The 16,500-nt window shown below is 39.2% G+C and overlaps 1 protein-coding gene across 2 annotated transcripts; it reads right to left on the reverse strand.

Moving 5' to 3' along the window:
- Positions 1-4,093: 4,093 nt before the first annotated feature.
- Positions 4,094-14,570, reverse strand: zc2hc1a (zinc finger, C2HC-type containing 1A). Of its 2 annotated transcripts, XM_015955410.3 has the most exons (10): positions 14,466-14,570; positions 12,854-12,927; positions 11,814-11,930; positions 11,625-11,651; positions 10,672-10,813; positions 10,422-10,564; positions 9,038-9,137; positions 8,603-8,678; positions 5,472-5,576; positions 4,094-4,445 (listed from the first exon to the last, which is right to left on the reverse strand). In XM_015955410.3, the coding sequence occupies exons 1-10, from the start codon at positions 14,482-14,484 to the stop codon at positions 4,310-4,312; spliced, it is 939 nt and encodes a 312-aa protein (XP_015810896.1). In that variant the 5' UTR covers positions 14,485-14,570; the 3' UTR covers positions 4,094-4,309. The 2 variants fall into 2 exon arrangements, with proteins under 2 accessions (XP_015810896.1, XP_015810897.1); XM_015955411.3 differs by lacking the exon at positions 11,625-11,651.
- Positions 14,571-16,500: the final 1,930 nt, after the last annotated feature.

The following is a 16,500-nucleotide window of genomic DNA, read 5'->3' on the forward strand; positions in this document are numbered from 1 at the left end:
TCAAGACTGGTCTGGTCGGAAACAGCTGCTTTTCCTACTGACTTCGGTTCCAGAGAAGGTCAAGCTGGACCTCGACATTCCTGATCTAACGGGGACTTCCGACAGAATGGCGTCTCAATGAGTTATAAATCTCCAAACCAAAAGCTTAGCGCGAAACATAATCTTCACTCCCATCAGAACTAATCATTTCTCCGGATTTGCTGGTTCTGAACAACGTTCCACACTACACCATTCTCCGTCTCACGTCACCTTAGTTACACCATACATTTAGTGTTTAAAGTTAGTCTAGTTTTAATTTGTTTAGTAATAAGTCTTTAAACTTTTAAAACTTGATTCTCTTTCTTTTGTCTGAGTTAATAATCCCTGCAATAAAAAGTTCCAATCTTCTGGTTTAAATTATCCAAAGGTCCATAAGATTGATTTCATAGTTCCTATGGAATCTCACATTTTATGGTTCATTAAATAATAAGTAAATCTAATCGTTACACCCCTCAGATTTTAATACACTTTGTTTTAGCAATTGTATGACACTCTGATGGACCAGTTTACCCATCAGATCACCATACATTTTTTTAAACTATATGACTCCCTGACTTGTCAATTTCATATATTTTAAAGCTTTGTAGATTGTTTTAGAATTAGAAGGTGGGAAAATAAAAGTTTGTGATACACATTCAGGAATTATTTGTTGTGGATAGTAAAACATCACGAACACAATCAACAAATGTTTTCTTTGTACTTTGCCATCTGTACATTTAACTGACATCTCCTCAGAATGAAGCAGTTGTTTAGATGAATGCGCATTTGTGCGTATGCACATACACTGTATGTATGCTGCTCTGTCAGAACAACAGGTCTAAAGCAGCACCAGACCGTCACACTACCACCGCCATGTCTAACTGTTGGTATAACGGTGCACTTTCATTCTATCATTGCACTCTATTTCTACATTAACCTATGGCGGGTCTGACTAGTGTACTTCCCTCCAAGTAGCATATTACTATCCTCAACAGGAACTGCATTCGAACAAGTTACTTTGTAAGTTACTTTGGACAAAAGTGTCTTCCATATACAGGTCCTTCTAAAAAAAATGTGCATATTGTGATAAAGTTCATTATTTTCTGTAATGTACTGATAAACATTAGACTTTCATATATATTAGAGTCATTACACACAACTGAAGTAGTTCAAGCCTTTTATTGTTTCTAATATTGATGATTTTGGCGTACAGCTTATGAAAACCCAAAACTCCTATCTCAAAAAATTAGCATATCATGAAAAGGTTCTCTAAACGAGCTATTAACCTAATCATCTGAATCAACTAATTCACTCTAAAGACCTGCAAAAGATTCCTGAGGCTTTTAAAAACTCCTAGCCTGGTTCATTACGCAAAACCGCAATCATGGGTAAAACTGCCGACCTGACTGCTGTCCAGAAGGCCATCATTGACACCCTCAAGAAAGGGGGAATGACACAGAAAGAAATTTCTGAATGAATAGGCTGTTCCCAGAGTGCTGTATCAAGGCACCTCAGTGGGAAGTCTGTGGGAAGGAAAAGGTGTGGCAGAAAACGCTGCACAACGAGAAGAGGTGACCTGACCCTGAGGAAGATTGTGGAGAAGGACCGATTCCAGACCTTGGGGGACCTGCGGAAGCAGTGGACTGAGTCTGGAGTAGAAATATCCAGAGCCACTGTGTACTGAAATGGGCTACAGGTGCCGCATTCCCCAGGTCAAGCCACTTTTGAACCAGAAACAGTGGCAGAAGCGCCTGACCTGGGCTACAGAGAAGCATCACTGGACTGTTGCTCAGTGGCCCAAAGTACTTTTTTCAGATGAAAGCAAATGTTGCATGTCATTCAGAAATCAAGGTGCCAGAGTCTGGAGGAAGACTGGGCAGAGGGAAATGCCAAAATGCCTGAAGTCCAGTGTCAAGTTCCCACAGTCAGTGATGGTCTGGGGTGCCATGTCAGCTGCTGGTGTTGGTCCACTGTGTTTTATCAAGGGCAGGGTCAATGCAGCTAGCTATTAGGAGATTTTGGAGAGCTTCATGCTTCCATCTGCTGAAAAGCTTTATGGAGATGGAGATTTCATTTTTCAGCATGACCTGGCACCTGCTCACAGTGCCAAAACCACTGGTAAATGGTTTACTGACCATGGTATTACTGTGCTCAATTGGCCTGCCAACTCTCCTGACCTGAACCCCGTAGAGAATCTGTGGGATATTGTGAAGAGAAAGTTGAGAGACGCAAGACCCAACACTCTGGATGAGCTTAAGGCCACTATCGAAGCATCCTGGGCCTCCATAACACCTCAGCAGTGAGACAGGCTGATTGCTCCATGCCACGCCGCATTGAAGCAGTTATTTCTGCAAAAGGATTCCCGGCCAAGTATTGAGTGCATAACTGAACATAATTATTTGAAGGTTGACTTTTTTGTATTAAAAATACTTTTCTTTTTTTGCTCGGATGAAATATGCTAATTTTTTGAGATAGGAATTTTGAGTTTTCATGAGCTGTATGCCACAATCATCAATATTGGAATATATATGAAAGTCTAATGTTTATCAGTACATTACAGACAATAATGAACTTTATCACAATATGCTAATTTTTTTAGAAGGACCTGTATATGGAAGACACTTTTGTGAATGTGAGAGGCCTTTGTGTTCTAAAAGGTCAGCAGAGGGTTTGGTCTTGAAACTCTGTTGTGTGTGTGTGTGTGTAAACAGCACAACATGAGAATAATTGTGAATCACTCTTTTACCTCTGTTGGCTGGCTAGACATGCGTGTTCACTTACTAAAGGCGGTGCTTCCAGCCATGTCATCATAGAGGTAGGAAGAGGGCCTTAAAGGCGTGATGCATTTTTCCCCCTCAAGAGGGTGCCCTCAGAAAAAAAACTGGATTTCTACTTTATTGAAATCATAAAAAATGCATTTTTTACTTACTTGGATATCTTTATTTGATCATGAAATTACTTTGCTCATCTGAAACATCCATGTGTGACAAAAAGTAGAAACATGAGAAATTTATAAAGGGGCAAACACTTTTTCACAGCTGTTAATGGGTATTGTACTGTATATTGAATGTGTATTTCAACTATATTTAACTATAAAACTAATTAAAGTTTGTTATGTTATTTTGAAGGCTCTAAATCATTATTTTCAACAGCATTTGATTGTCTATTTTTTCAAAAACATTCAGAAATAAGATGGGTTTTCTCATAGAATTTTATTGATGGTTATTATTCATGGCGTTAAGAACATTAAAGCCACATTCAGGCTAACAGCTGTTTAAGGAAGCACGCCTTTTCTATCTGTTTAAATAATTTCCATCAAGGAACGCATTTACATCCTGGATAGATTTCATATTCCTCAACAACAAACAAAAACAAACAGTAATGATTAAAAATGACACAAATTACTTATGTAAGCAACCTTTCAGTCCATGTAAATAAACTTTGTCAGGGCATAAATAGTTTAGACAGAGTTTCCTCCACACTACAAACACAAGTAGTGTTACTCTTCTTCTGACAGACACGTCGAACACTGACTAAAAAAACAACAAAGTCAAGAAAAGCAACAGAAAAACGTCAAATGGTCTGGTTCACAAAGACTCTAAATAAAAAAAGATTTTATTTTTGTAAAAAATGAAAGGTGCAGTCCATAGTCAGCAAAAAAACTGGATGGTAAAATAAAAGTTTCTTTTCTAAAGCAGAGAGCTCATGCTGCTTTGTATTTGATGGGAAAATTGCCTTTAAAGTAAGAACAAAGGGAGCGTGGATCTTTAAAAGATGTAAGATCCGACAGATTAAAACTTGGAAAAGCACAATGCTTTCTTCAGTAGTTGACTGTATTGCACTTGAATAGGAACACACTCTTGTTTAGGTCAGGAATGCATTGTGAATCTAAGGACCAATTAGCCTGTTTCTGAGTGTGTATCCGTAGAAATAACATTTCTAACGTTTTATGTGATGGGCTGCGACTGTAAACAGCTTCTTGTGAGCAAATCTAGCACTGAGCTGGCATTGATCAAAACAACAAACCATCAACGTTTAACATTAAACCAGATCACTAAAATTCAACTATTGCTCAAACAGAACTATTCAGCAACTTTTAGGTTAGGTTTTGGATTATTATACTAGCATCAGTGAAAATGCTGGGTTTAATCTGCCCTCAGCTGCATGGAAACGAGGCTGATCTGTGAAATTCAAGATTATGTGTTTTTTTTTTTCCTTAAATGTATTTCCTGCTTTGGTGAAATTCTTCTATCCTTTTTTAAGCGTGTCCCTAGTTTCCTCTAAATTTAAATCAGATATGCATCCTTCTGACCCCACACTCGCAGCAGAATCGTGCAGATACAACAGGGTACTTGGTACCGCAGGCGTGACAAAACTTGCTCTTCGTTCCACCGTTGCCAATTTCTTCTCCACAGTCACCGTCATCCCTGAAAGGTCGACAAAGACGACAAGAGTTACGGCATGGGAGGAAGACCCGATTTACCGAAAGGGCTGTCTAAACAATGACAGGATTTTTGGAATTCTCTGAAACATCAAGAATAAATCAGCATTTGTTGACTCCAAGGCTGGGCGATTGAACAAATTTATTGACTATCAACGATGAGCTGAGCCCCTCACCCACGTTTTTACCAACGATGTCAGTTTTTTATGTCTGAATTAGTCTCATGGATGGGACATTGCAAACTTCCAGGACAACTTAGTATCTTTTTTACAAGATCGTATATGTGCATATACATCGTATACATCATTAGAAAGCTGGGATTCTTGTGAATGAAATGATATATGCCAGTCAAATTTACTAAAGTAACTGTAGACACAGTAAACACTTCAGCCAAACTACTCAGAAAGTAGTGTTACTCTTCTTCTGTTACTCTTCTTGTGACAGAACACACCCATCTCCAACAAAAACTACCTTTTCATATCCAAAAGTTAGTAAGTCCACAACCAGTTTTACGCCAACAATCCAACATAATATACCAATAAAAACAGTACCCTTCTCATAACTTCCATTAGCATCCTCATATTAGCTTCAAACGTTTGATCAACATCTTACCTGATCCAAAAGGTGACGGGTTACCTCTCTGCCGAGGTAAAAATCTGCCGCCTATTCTCACATGTAGCTGGAACCAATTACTGATAAATACTGGTGTTTGAAGCATCCGACAGTCATTGAAATTCAGAAAACAGCAATCCCTCATGACTCTTTGAGATCTGCTTCCCCAAACTGATTAAGAACAATTGTGATTGGTGGATCTCTGCATGTCAGGCCCAGAAGTCAAATATATCGATCTTTGACATTTGTCAGACTGATGAAAACGTGCCTACCTAATACATCACTGCACAGTGACAATGATGACATTCATTTAAAACGCATGCATTACATAAAAGCACCACAAGAGGGCAGAGGAGGTTAGCTACTCCTCCTTCCATGACATCCTGTGGAGTCAGTTCACCTTGATATGTGGGTCTCCGGTTTCTTCTTGTTGGATCCTGTTCCAAGCTGAGAGTTCCTCGTAGATCCGTAACCAGAGCTCACGACCCGAGCCTTACCGCCCACACTGACCAGAGAAAACCAAGGATGTGCCACATGTAAATCACTAGGATGATTTGACTTGTAAAGACTGATCTCAACTTTGATATTTTCAAGTTTTCAATTCAATTCGATTCAATTCAAGTTTATTTATATAGCGCCAAATCACAACAAGTGTCGTCTCAAGGACCTTCACACAGTAAACATTCCAATACAGGTCAGTTCATTAAGCCAATCAGAAAAAAGTTTCCTATATAAGGAACCCAGCAAATTGCATCGAGTCACTGACTAGTGTCAGTCTTTACAGCAATCCTCATACTAAGCAAGCATGCAGCGACAGTGGAGAGGAAAACTCCCTTTTAACAGGAAGAAACCTCCAGAGGATCATGGCTCAGTATAAGCAGCCATCCACCACGACTCTATGGAGATCGAGGACAGAGCGTGCACGCGCGCGCACACACACACACACACACACACACACACACACACACACACACACACACACACATCAAGTAATGTTTCTATGGTTACACTGTGACCTCTTAGCAAACACTATTTGGTGAGAGATAAATTTTATTGTATTTATCCTAGTGAATCTATAATTAAATGGGTAAACTAGCAGTAGCACATTCAATGTCAAGGAAAGTAAAAAGTTATCATCAGGAGAGGGAGAATGAATAAATGGTTAGCAGCAGTGTTCAAGCTGATGGCGCCCTCCATGAGGCTACCACAGCTCAGCAGAACATCATTGTAGCTTCTTCTGGGGGGAAAAGCACTTAGAGAGAAAATAAAGTTAACAGCTGAAATAGCAGGAAATAGTACAGTTAAAGAGCAGATTGTAGAAGAAAGTAGTAGTGTGGAAAGTGGTCAGTGTGTCCTCCAGCAGTCTAAGCCTATAGCAGCATAACTACAGAGATAACTCTGGATAACCTAGCCTTTTAGATGGAGGCATGTTGGAGGCAGGGCAAGGGAGAGTCGTCTTTACCGACTGTACACTCCACCTCCCTCTACTCCCCTTCTTGTCCAGATTTAGGCTAACATCAGATTTTAACCATAGGCCCTATCAAATAAAAATGTTTTAAGCCTATTCTTAAAAGTAGACAAGGTGCCTGCCTCACGGACTAAAGCTGGGAGTTGGTTCCACAAGAGAGGAGCCTGGTAACTAAAAGATCTGCTTCCCATCCTATTTTTTAGATATTCTGGGAACCACCAGTAAACCTGCAGTTTGACAGCGGAGTGCTCGGTTAGGAACGTATGGAACAATCAGGTCACTGTGATTTTTACACTCCTGATTTTTATCTTGAGAGGCGCTATAGAAATTATATTTTCTTCTTCTTCTTCTTCACTGATGTATGATGGAGCTTGATTGTTAAGAGCTTTATATGTGAGGAGGATCTTAAAATCTATTCTGAATTTAACAGGCAGCAAATGTAGGGAAGCTAAGACAGGAGAGATAAGATCTCTCTTTTTAATTCTCATCAGAACTCTAGTTGCAGCATTTTGGACAAGCTGAAGACTTTTAACTACATTCTGTGGACTTCCTGAGAGTAATGAGTTACAGTAATCCAGTATTGACGTAATAAATGCATGAACTAGTTTTTCAGCATCACTCCTGGAAAGGATGCATCTAATTTTAGCAATATTCCGAAGGTGGAAAAAGGAAATCCTACAAACCTGTTTAACCTGGGATTTGAATGACATGTCCTGGTCAAAGATAACACCAAGGTTCCTTACTTTGTTCTCAGAGATTAATTGAACGCCATTCAGGTCAGGTGATTTACTAAGCTATTTCCTTTTCTAAATTTCAGGTCCAAAGATGAGAACTTCCGTCTTGTCTTGATTTAGAGGCAAAAAGCTTGGAGTCATCCAATTTTTTATGTCTTCAAGACAGGCCTGTAATCTAACTAACCGATTAGGTTCATCAGGATTAATGGATAGATATAACAGAGTATCATCAGCATAACTGTGGAAGTTTATCCCATGCTGTCTAAAAATTTTACCAATTGGAAGCATATACATAGTAAAAAGAATTGGTCCAAGCAATGAACCCTGTGGTACTCCACAAGTAACCCTGGAGTATGAAGACGATTTGTCATGTACATTTATAAAATGAAATCTGTCAGACAGGTAGAATTTACACCAGCCTAGTGATGTTCCTTTGATCCCTACAACATGTTCAAGTCTTTCTAAAAGAACATTGTGATCAACTGTGTCAAAAGCAGCACTGAGATCTAACAAGACCAGAACAGACACAAGATTCTTATCTGAGGCCATGAGAATATGATTTGTAACTCTCACTAATGCAGTTTCAGTGCTGTGATACTCTCTAAAACCAGACTGAAGTTCCTCAAACAGAGCATCAGTGTTTAAATGCTCACATACTTGGATGGCCACTATTTTCTCCAGGACTTTGGATAAAAATGGAAGGTTAGATATTGGTCTATAATTCATTGGTTCATCTGGGTCCAGAGAAGGCTTCTTAAGTAAAGGTTTGATTACAGCAACCTTAAAATCCTGTGGTACATATCAATTTACTAAGGATAGATTGATTATATCTAGAATGGGGGCAGTAACCAACGGAAATGCATCTTTAAATAATTTGGTTGGGATTGGATCTAAAATGCAAATTGAAGGTTTAGATGAAGCTAATATTTTTATATTACTTGAACTCAGCAACCATATATTCAGCATGACGCCAATCTCAGGCTTATTAGGCTATCAGCACAATGCTCACAGTAATCAGCGGAACGAATCAGGATGGCTCAAGACTACTATTTAAATGATAGGTTTTTAAATCAGATGAGGGTCTGCACAGTCGTTTAAACTAGACGATTTTGCTTTTAGATGAATAGATCACAGAGCAAAGTGCAGTCATGGTGGTATTGAGTTACTGTGGCTCTATAATCCTGCCTAGACACACCTAAGTAATAATATGATCTGAAATCTCTCCAGATGCAATTTCATTTCGGTTTCAGCTAAACATCTAAGAATCAGACTCAAAACTTCCTCAGGGAAAACAAACATAGGTGGAAGCATGTACGTGTGCGGTCTCACCATGATGGTGGGCTGGTGAGGCCAGAGGGAGTAGTCCTGACTGAGCCTGATGAGAAGACCTTACCCGAGGGGATTCCTTAAGGTACAGCCAGAGAGAGATATACATTTTTAAACTGTGTCTTGCAGAAAAAAATAGTAGCAGGGCAGTAGGAAACACCTCCTATTTTGCTGCCATGACAACAACACATTGAGAACAACCCCAACCTTAACATTTAGGCAGTCGTGGAGTACTGTAGAGCACCAGTAAGAGCTCTGCTGACACCTACTGGACATGCTGTGGGTCAGTTTACTACTGCCTGAATTCACCAATGTGGCGTTTGGCTTATCTACTCCCACAGCTTTATTTGTTTTTTCTTATTATGAAACCAACACAATACAAAAACATCCCATGTCTTTAGTTAAAACAGAGTGAGGAGCTGTGCCACGGCGCCTCACCGGAGAGCTGTCCTGCTGATCTCTGGGGTAGACGAGAAGAGGCTGAGGGGATGGGTGACACAGGAGAGGAGTTGACCTTCTTTACAGGAGAAGGTTTGTACTGAAAGCAGAAAAAACACAATAAAAGGACCAGATTGGATAAAAATAACACATTTAAATTGTTATTTTACAAAACCTTATGGTAGCGTTAGTAGACTACTATTGCTGACAACAGCAACGGTGGTGTTACTGTTAAAGGTGTGGTTCACTAAAAAACCACCTTTAAAATATTTTCTCTAATTACAATTCATCACTCTGAGTTTTTCATGCAAGCAGAACATGAAAATAGTCTCCTACACCTAACTCCTGCATTAGCTTCTGATAGAAAATAGATGGTGAAACTCTAGGATTAGAAAATCCTCACAGAACTACGTCACACCGTGAATTAGCATTCATGAACTCACCAATCTTGACTCACGACAGGGAAGGCTCCTGTGGTTTTAACGTCTGGTAATCAACAGAGAACGTCTCAGCTAGTTTACGCTAACAGTTAGCATTAGCAACTTCACTTCACGACGGAAGTCCTCCTGGCTTGTGTAATTTGTGGAGATACAACATTGACGTTGCACTCCAAATTCTGCCGTCTGAAGCTCAGCTGGGACGTCGCAGACTTGGCCTGCTGAGACAGGGGTGTGTAGGCTTTTTTTCTGCCCTGAGTACTGTCTGCAAGTGACCCACTCCTTTAAAAATCTTTATCTCTAGATCAAAACAAACGTTGTCTCCTACTGGCAAGATTTAAAAAAAACACAAAGCATCATACATCTAATATGTGATTTCTGGAGTTGATTTCATCTACTAACATTGTGTGTCCGTGCGAGTGGTTATGCTAACCTGTTACATATTCTGTGTTACTTGATGCATCCAAACAACAGAAACTACAGTAATAAACATTTTGACAACTTCCTTAAAATCAGTAAACTGTTAAGTCATTTGGCCAATAAAAGAGGATTTATTGGGTTTATAATTCTAACCTCATCCAATGATCAGAGAAGAAAAGGGATGTCATCCATGAAGGAGAGGTTAGGCATTTTGCAAGTGTCTATGGTAAAAGGTAAATGGTCTGTATTTGGTATAGCACCTGCTCGAGTCCTACAACCCGGCAGCACGCTTCCTAGTCAGCGCTGGACATCAACACTTTTCGATTTGGGCGCCATGACAGCCCTGCAGGAACACTGTCTGCAGTTGTGCAAACACTCTTAATAACTGTCAATAACACAGAACTCCCAACTGGCATGCTAACCACGTAGCCAAGTATGGAACACGTTTATGCGCCATCAGACTTGTGTGTTATTTTCTAACAACAAGCTGTTTTCATTTGCAGCCAGCCGGCTGTGCATGTGTGTACCTGTGTGCGGCCAGGAGGCTTCTTGGCTTCTCCTGGCTTGTTTTTGTTGGGCATGCGAGCCGCCTGCTCTTGGCAGAACTTGATGTGTCTGTCAGCTGCACTCTCGCTGAACCTCCGCTGACAGTAAGGACACTGAATATAATCTGCAAAACAGGTGGGGATGAAAACACACCTGTTTTATTCTGTAAATAAATAAAAAAAATAAACATGATAAACACTCATTCAGTCCATTTCTATTGATTTTTGTTACCTGGATCGTATGAAGGAGGAGGAGGTGGGGGTAAGGGTCCCCCGTCCTTCATCACCTGAGTGACGGCCTTGGCGGCACGGATGGTGGCGATGAAGTCCTCATGCTTCTTACGCCAGTTGGATGCCTTCTTCGGAGGTTCTGCCTAACAGGACAACACCACAAGTCTACTTTGGTAGCTGCTAACTCAAACACAACCAGCCTGATGTCATGAACACATAACTGGGCCAACTGGATGCCCAAATTTGACTTGGATCTATCCAGTCTGTTATCTCTGCATGAACACATACAACTGAAGCCTTTTGATTCACTGATTATAGAGCGCCTGCTTCCTGTTGTGAAGACTGGGAAATTAAAAAAAAATACTTCATTGTGATGGTCTGAGCCTTATCTAAAGCCGGTGATAGTTAACAGAGTTCTGTCTGATCTTCCCCGTAGCAACGTGACAGCTCCACCAACTTCCTACTTCACCCAAGTCGCATTGTCCCGGTTCATTACCTCTGTTGGTCTGATAAAAGGCATCGGTATAGAAAATACAGATCCATTTATGTTGCCTAACTGCCTACGGTGTGATCATTTCACATTGTCCTGGTAACACCGGTGCTAAAAAGTGTTAGGTTGTCCATGTTAGTAGAAAGCAAAGGAAACAAAAAGGGATTTTTCAGTCCCACACTTTGCATGGAAGTTTTAAGAAGGAGTCTTCTACGTGTAATCTGTACTGTTGGATGAGTGAAAAGGGTGCAGCGGTGCAATCGAGAAGGATTAGCAATAGGATTTGTCAGTTGGAGAACAGACTGATTAAACCTACTAGCATGAGTTGGTTTGATTCCAAACTACTTACAAAAGGCAAAAACAGTGAGAAACCGCCTTTAGTGCACTGGCAAAATTTTTCTGTAATGCTAAAAGATGGCAGACAGAAGAGAGGGCAAAGAAACAGAAAAGGCTAATCCACTTACTTTCTCTGAGACTGCTGAGCTTTGTGACTGAAATAAAGTCGACAGTGATTTACAATTTCACAATAAAGCATCACAGAATCATCTCACATAGTTCAACAGAGTGAAGATACCGAGTGCATTCTAACTGCTGATTCTTCGCTCTTGAAGGTTTTTTGTGGGGTTGGATTTCCACCTCAGCTGAAGACTCACCTTTGGTTTGATCGGTTTCAGAGTGGAGATGTCTGTCCCCTCGGCTCTCTGTCGGCTGGAGTCAAATACTTTCCTTCTTTTAACTGCTGACTTTTGGCAAATTTTTGCATGCCTCTCCTGTTGGTAAAATCACAAAAATAATCAAAAATACCACTAATTCTTCACCAACTTTTTCTATTTTGTATTCAGTCTGTCTGTTTAAATGCTTAAAGGTAGTCACCATGCTGTTTTGGGGATCAGGGTTAGCTAAGCTGAAGGGCCAAGACTTCCCTCTCCCTTGCCTTAAGATTCACCTGGAGAAGCTGGCCCAACCTGGGGCTCCTCCGGCTCTCTCTTCGCCACGACAAACCGGTACATTTCCCGCATCACTGCAGACGCAGCACCAATCCGCCAATCGATCTCGCGCTCCATCTTCCCCTCACTCGTGAACAAGAGATACTTGAACTCCTCCACTTGGGGCAGGACCTCATCCCTGACTTGGAGAAGGCATTTAACCCATTTCTGACTCAAGCTAATAGTCTCAGATTTAGAGGGGCTGATTCTCATCCCAGCTGCTTCCCTTTTTTTTTTTTTTTTTGCAAGATTCTTGCTAATACACACCCCTATTTGTATATTTGCTATGAAGACAACTGCATAATAAAGTATTTAAAAGGCTAATTAGCAAAAACAGGGTTGTACTTTTATTTAATGCTGCATAAAAGCTAATTTGAAATGCAAAAATAAGTATATTATTATTAATAAGCAACAAATCTGTATTTTACTTTCATCTATTTTACTTTTTCTACTCTTCAATCTGAAGCATTAACCGAAAACGAATGGGTTTAAAACCTTCACCTGCTTTTCACAAAGCTGCTGCTGTGGTTATTATCGGGTTTGCTGCAAACAGCTGATGCCATGTCAGCTGATAAAACATGGTTCATCCTAAGCAGCTCCTACTACTAGTTAGTACAAGATGGACCCAAACAAATACCCATTTTAAGAAGAAGATAAATCCACATCTTCAGAGTTATTTAGAATATTTAGATTCGTTTTTCTTTTACCAGGACTTTGGAGAAGAACCATCTTTTACAGGTCTTGCACTGGGTCAAATCATCAGACAGATGGGCTTCACCATCTGCAAGAGTATCAGATTAAATGAAATTTAGTGATCATGCACAGGTGCAGGGTTAGGGTGCTTAAAAAATGCACCCTTACTGTCTTTGTCTTTATTTTGAACATGTGTACATACACATAGCAATACACAAAACATAAGTAAGTTCTCCTTCTCGTTTTTTTTAACACATGTTTAAAAGGGAGTAGGAAGAAGCATCCGCTTATTTAATCCGACCCCTTTCTCAACATCAAATAACTAATAGTTATTTGATGTTGTCTGGTAGTTTTTGGCAAATTACTTTGCAACATATTCACACAAATGGCACATGGTTTATCAAGATCATGTCATAAATACAAACATTTTGTGTTTAGACACACACTTTTGGACCTTCTTCCTTGTATTTGGTAAATATCATGAGTTTAAGCCTTTTTTTAAACAGCATCGTGTTTGGACATTGCCTCAATTCATCACTCATTCTGTTCCACAGTTTCACACCGCACACACACACACACACGCACACACGCACGCACACACACACACACACACACACACACACACACACACACACACACACACACACACACACACACACACACTAAAAGTTTTTAATGTTGTTCGGACTCGAGCATATTTGAATTTTAACACCCCTCTTAACTGATACCTCCCCTCCCTTTTATGAAATAGTTTTAATATGTTGTCTGGAAGTAGTTTATTGTTTACTTAATACATTAGCTGTGCTGTTTGAAATTGAACTATATCTGGAAATTTTAAGATCTATGATTTTAAAAATAATGTGTTTGTATGATCTCTGTAACCGGTGTTATGAATGATCCTTAGAGCCCTTTTTTGTAACACAGATGATGATGAAATGTACATTTATAGGTGTTTCCCCAAACCTTTGTACAGTAATTTAAATATGTGGAAATAAGTGAACAGTATAGAATGTGGAGTGACTTTTGGTCCAGAATGTGTTTGACTTTATTTAATATTGAGATGCTTCTTGAGATTTTTTTGTTTATATGTTTAATGTGAGCTTTCCAGCTGACTCATTTTATTATTACACCAAGAAATGTGATCTCCTTCACTCTTTCAATTCTCACACCATCAATTTGGATTTGTTCTTGTAAATTTAGGTTGCCTAAATCTAGAGTGTGAATTATAAAAGCTCATGTCCTAGTGTCCGAACGATAGCTCAATGCACAACAAACCAATTTAAAACAGCAAAGAATACAGCAGGTAGAGGTTTTGCGTGAAAATGGGTTTTTTTTTTTATTCATCCATTACGTGCGATTATTGGTTAGCACTAATGCTAACACAGGACAACTACACCGGCTAGGAATCCCAGCTAGCTTCAGCCTGGCCCTTACGTTACCTAGCATAACTTAGGCTAAATCCCAAACAAAAGAGGTCGCTATCAAAAAACTGGGAAACAAAACACAACAAATAAACTCGTAATGTTTTGACCAGGTATCGTCTGAAAAGAGAAGCTATCGGCGTAACGCTACCAATAAATATCTAAAATAATAAGCAGCAAAACAAAAAAAAACAGTTTAAATTACCTTCAAATTCTTCCATCATTCCCTTGTCTGATGCTGCTGTGCTGTTCCAAAGCGGCAAAACGTTCGTTCTTACACTTCCGGTAACGTTTCACCGTTATGACTCAAGCTAGCAGAAATTTGTTTTTATTGTTTTCTGATTTAAAAAATAACAAAAACAAAGACGTAAGTCAGAATTTAAGATTTTTATTTCATTGTTCAAATTTTAAAGACAAATGTAAATGTTGAACAGTTTTTTCTATGTATAATTCATTCTACCCTCCCTCATGATATGTACCATCTTGACCTAATTTATCTTTGGCTACAGCTGACAGCTGTCTTTTCTGACACCTGAGATCTGTTTATTTATCTTTTCATACATGTTTTACATAACATATGTAACATAGTATTGTGTTTTACAGCAACAAACTCGAAATTCAGAGACTGAAACTGAATTAGCTTCATTCCTGCTCATAGTTCACCATGTGTGCACACACCCACACTATATGTTAATGAAATGCTGATGCACAAACATGTGTTCATAATCTTTCCTTACAAAATAAATGGAATAATTTATTAACCGTGTGTGTTAAAAAGTTCTCTTTCTGAATATCAAACATTAAAATTTGAATTCTGTGGTCACTGGCTGACTTTTGTTAGGTCAAGCATGCCCAAAGCAAACACTCAGCAGTTCACAAGTGTCCCAGATTGGTAACATGTGTCATCTGAATGGTGTGATTCACAAACAGCTGCTCTTGGTAAAGGCGTCCTTGAAAGGCTGGATTTGTTTTCATCACAATAACATTACTGTTCTCATTCTGACTGTCCACTCTGTCTGTTTCACTTATACAGTACATACATAAATCTACAGGAAAACACATTAGTGACATAAGGAATTGAAATGGATTGCCACGTGTCACATTTTATTGTATTTTAAATAAAGTAGATAGATTTGTAATGTTTTTTGTTTGTTTTTTTTGTTTGCTTGTTTTGTTTGGTTTAGTTTCTATTTATTTTCTGTTTTGCAGACACCTCTTGATTCCAAACTTTTAAAGAGGATATTTAATTACCTTTTTTCTTAAGGTATAATCGTTTTATGGTTAATACTAAACTTGTTCATGAATTTCGTTGCACAAATACCTCTAAAAAGTGATTTCTTCAGTTTTATTTTTAGACATTTCAATATTTCAGGATGAGCATTTAAGGGTTCTGTCACTGCAAGTAAACAAGCTGGACCTGACCCCCCCCCCCCCCACACACACACACACACACACACACACACCCTGCCCAGACTACTACAATCTGAAAAAAGTGGGGAGCTCTTTTTTTTTTTTTTTTTTTTTTTTTTTGCAAGTGAGAGGTGTTTGTTTCTACTTTTCCTACTTGTGACATCACAAACAGGGACATATAAAATGGATGGATTTTTTCACATTTGAAGTGCTTTTACAGGCATTAGACCCACATGGCAGCACATAAGGACATAAAGGTGAGTTTTGTATTTGTCCGCTCAAAAAATTAACATTTACTTTCTGTCTTTTACGACAAGATTGATCAGTTGAATGGTTTTAAACATTTTAAAAACTGAACCATCAATCATTCAAAAAATTAAAAGAAAACACATAATGTGAGCAACACATTAATGACACAATAGTTGATCAGTAAAATATAACAAAACAGCTAATTAAAAATTTGTTTCCAGCTTTCACATGGATTGACCTTTATTTTGAAATGTATTTCCGGAAGTAAAACCAGTCCTGTTCTGCTTGACTCCGTAAACAACCGGAGAATGCCGAAGTGGACGGATTCAAGCTGAGGTGACTGACTGTTGGGAATTTTCGGAAGCCATTCAGCCCGACCAGGTACTTTTTTAAAGGTATAAACGAGCCGTAGAGAGATTTTACATCGTAATTCACACAGAGGACGTAACGCAGGCTGTTCGCTGGCTCTGACCTAGCAGCTCTGTTGGGGTCTTCGACATCAGCTAGAGGCGTTCACGTTCAGCCATTTAATTACATGTGAAATCTGTTTTGAGAGCAGTTGTTCCGTCTCTCCTGCTCAA

The sequence above is a fragment of the Nothobranchius furzeri genome, chromosome 7 (genome assembly GCF_043380555.1).
Source record: "Nothobranchius furzeri strain GRZ-AD chromosome 7, NfurGRZ-RIMD1, whole genome shotgun sequence".
Lineage (NCBI taxonomy): Eukaryota > Metazoa > Chordata > Actinopteri > Cyprinodontiformes > Nothobranchiidae > Nothobranchius > Nothobranchius furzeri.

Bases quoted from the DNA above. Each gene is read 5' to 3' on its own strand.
- zc2hc1a (XM_015955410.3), bottom strand. The intron at 11,931-12,853 runs GTAAAAGAAAAA...TTTTACCAACAG, and splicing joins GGTTCTTCTCCAAAGTCCTG to GAGAGGCATGCAAAAATTTG. The intron at 5,577-8,602 runs GTGAGACCGCAC...TTCTCTGGTCAG, and splicing joins CTCACCAGCCCACCATCATG to TGTGGGCGGTAAGGCTCGGG.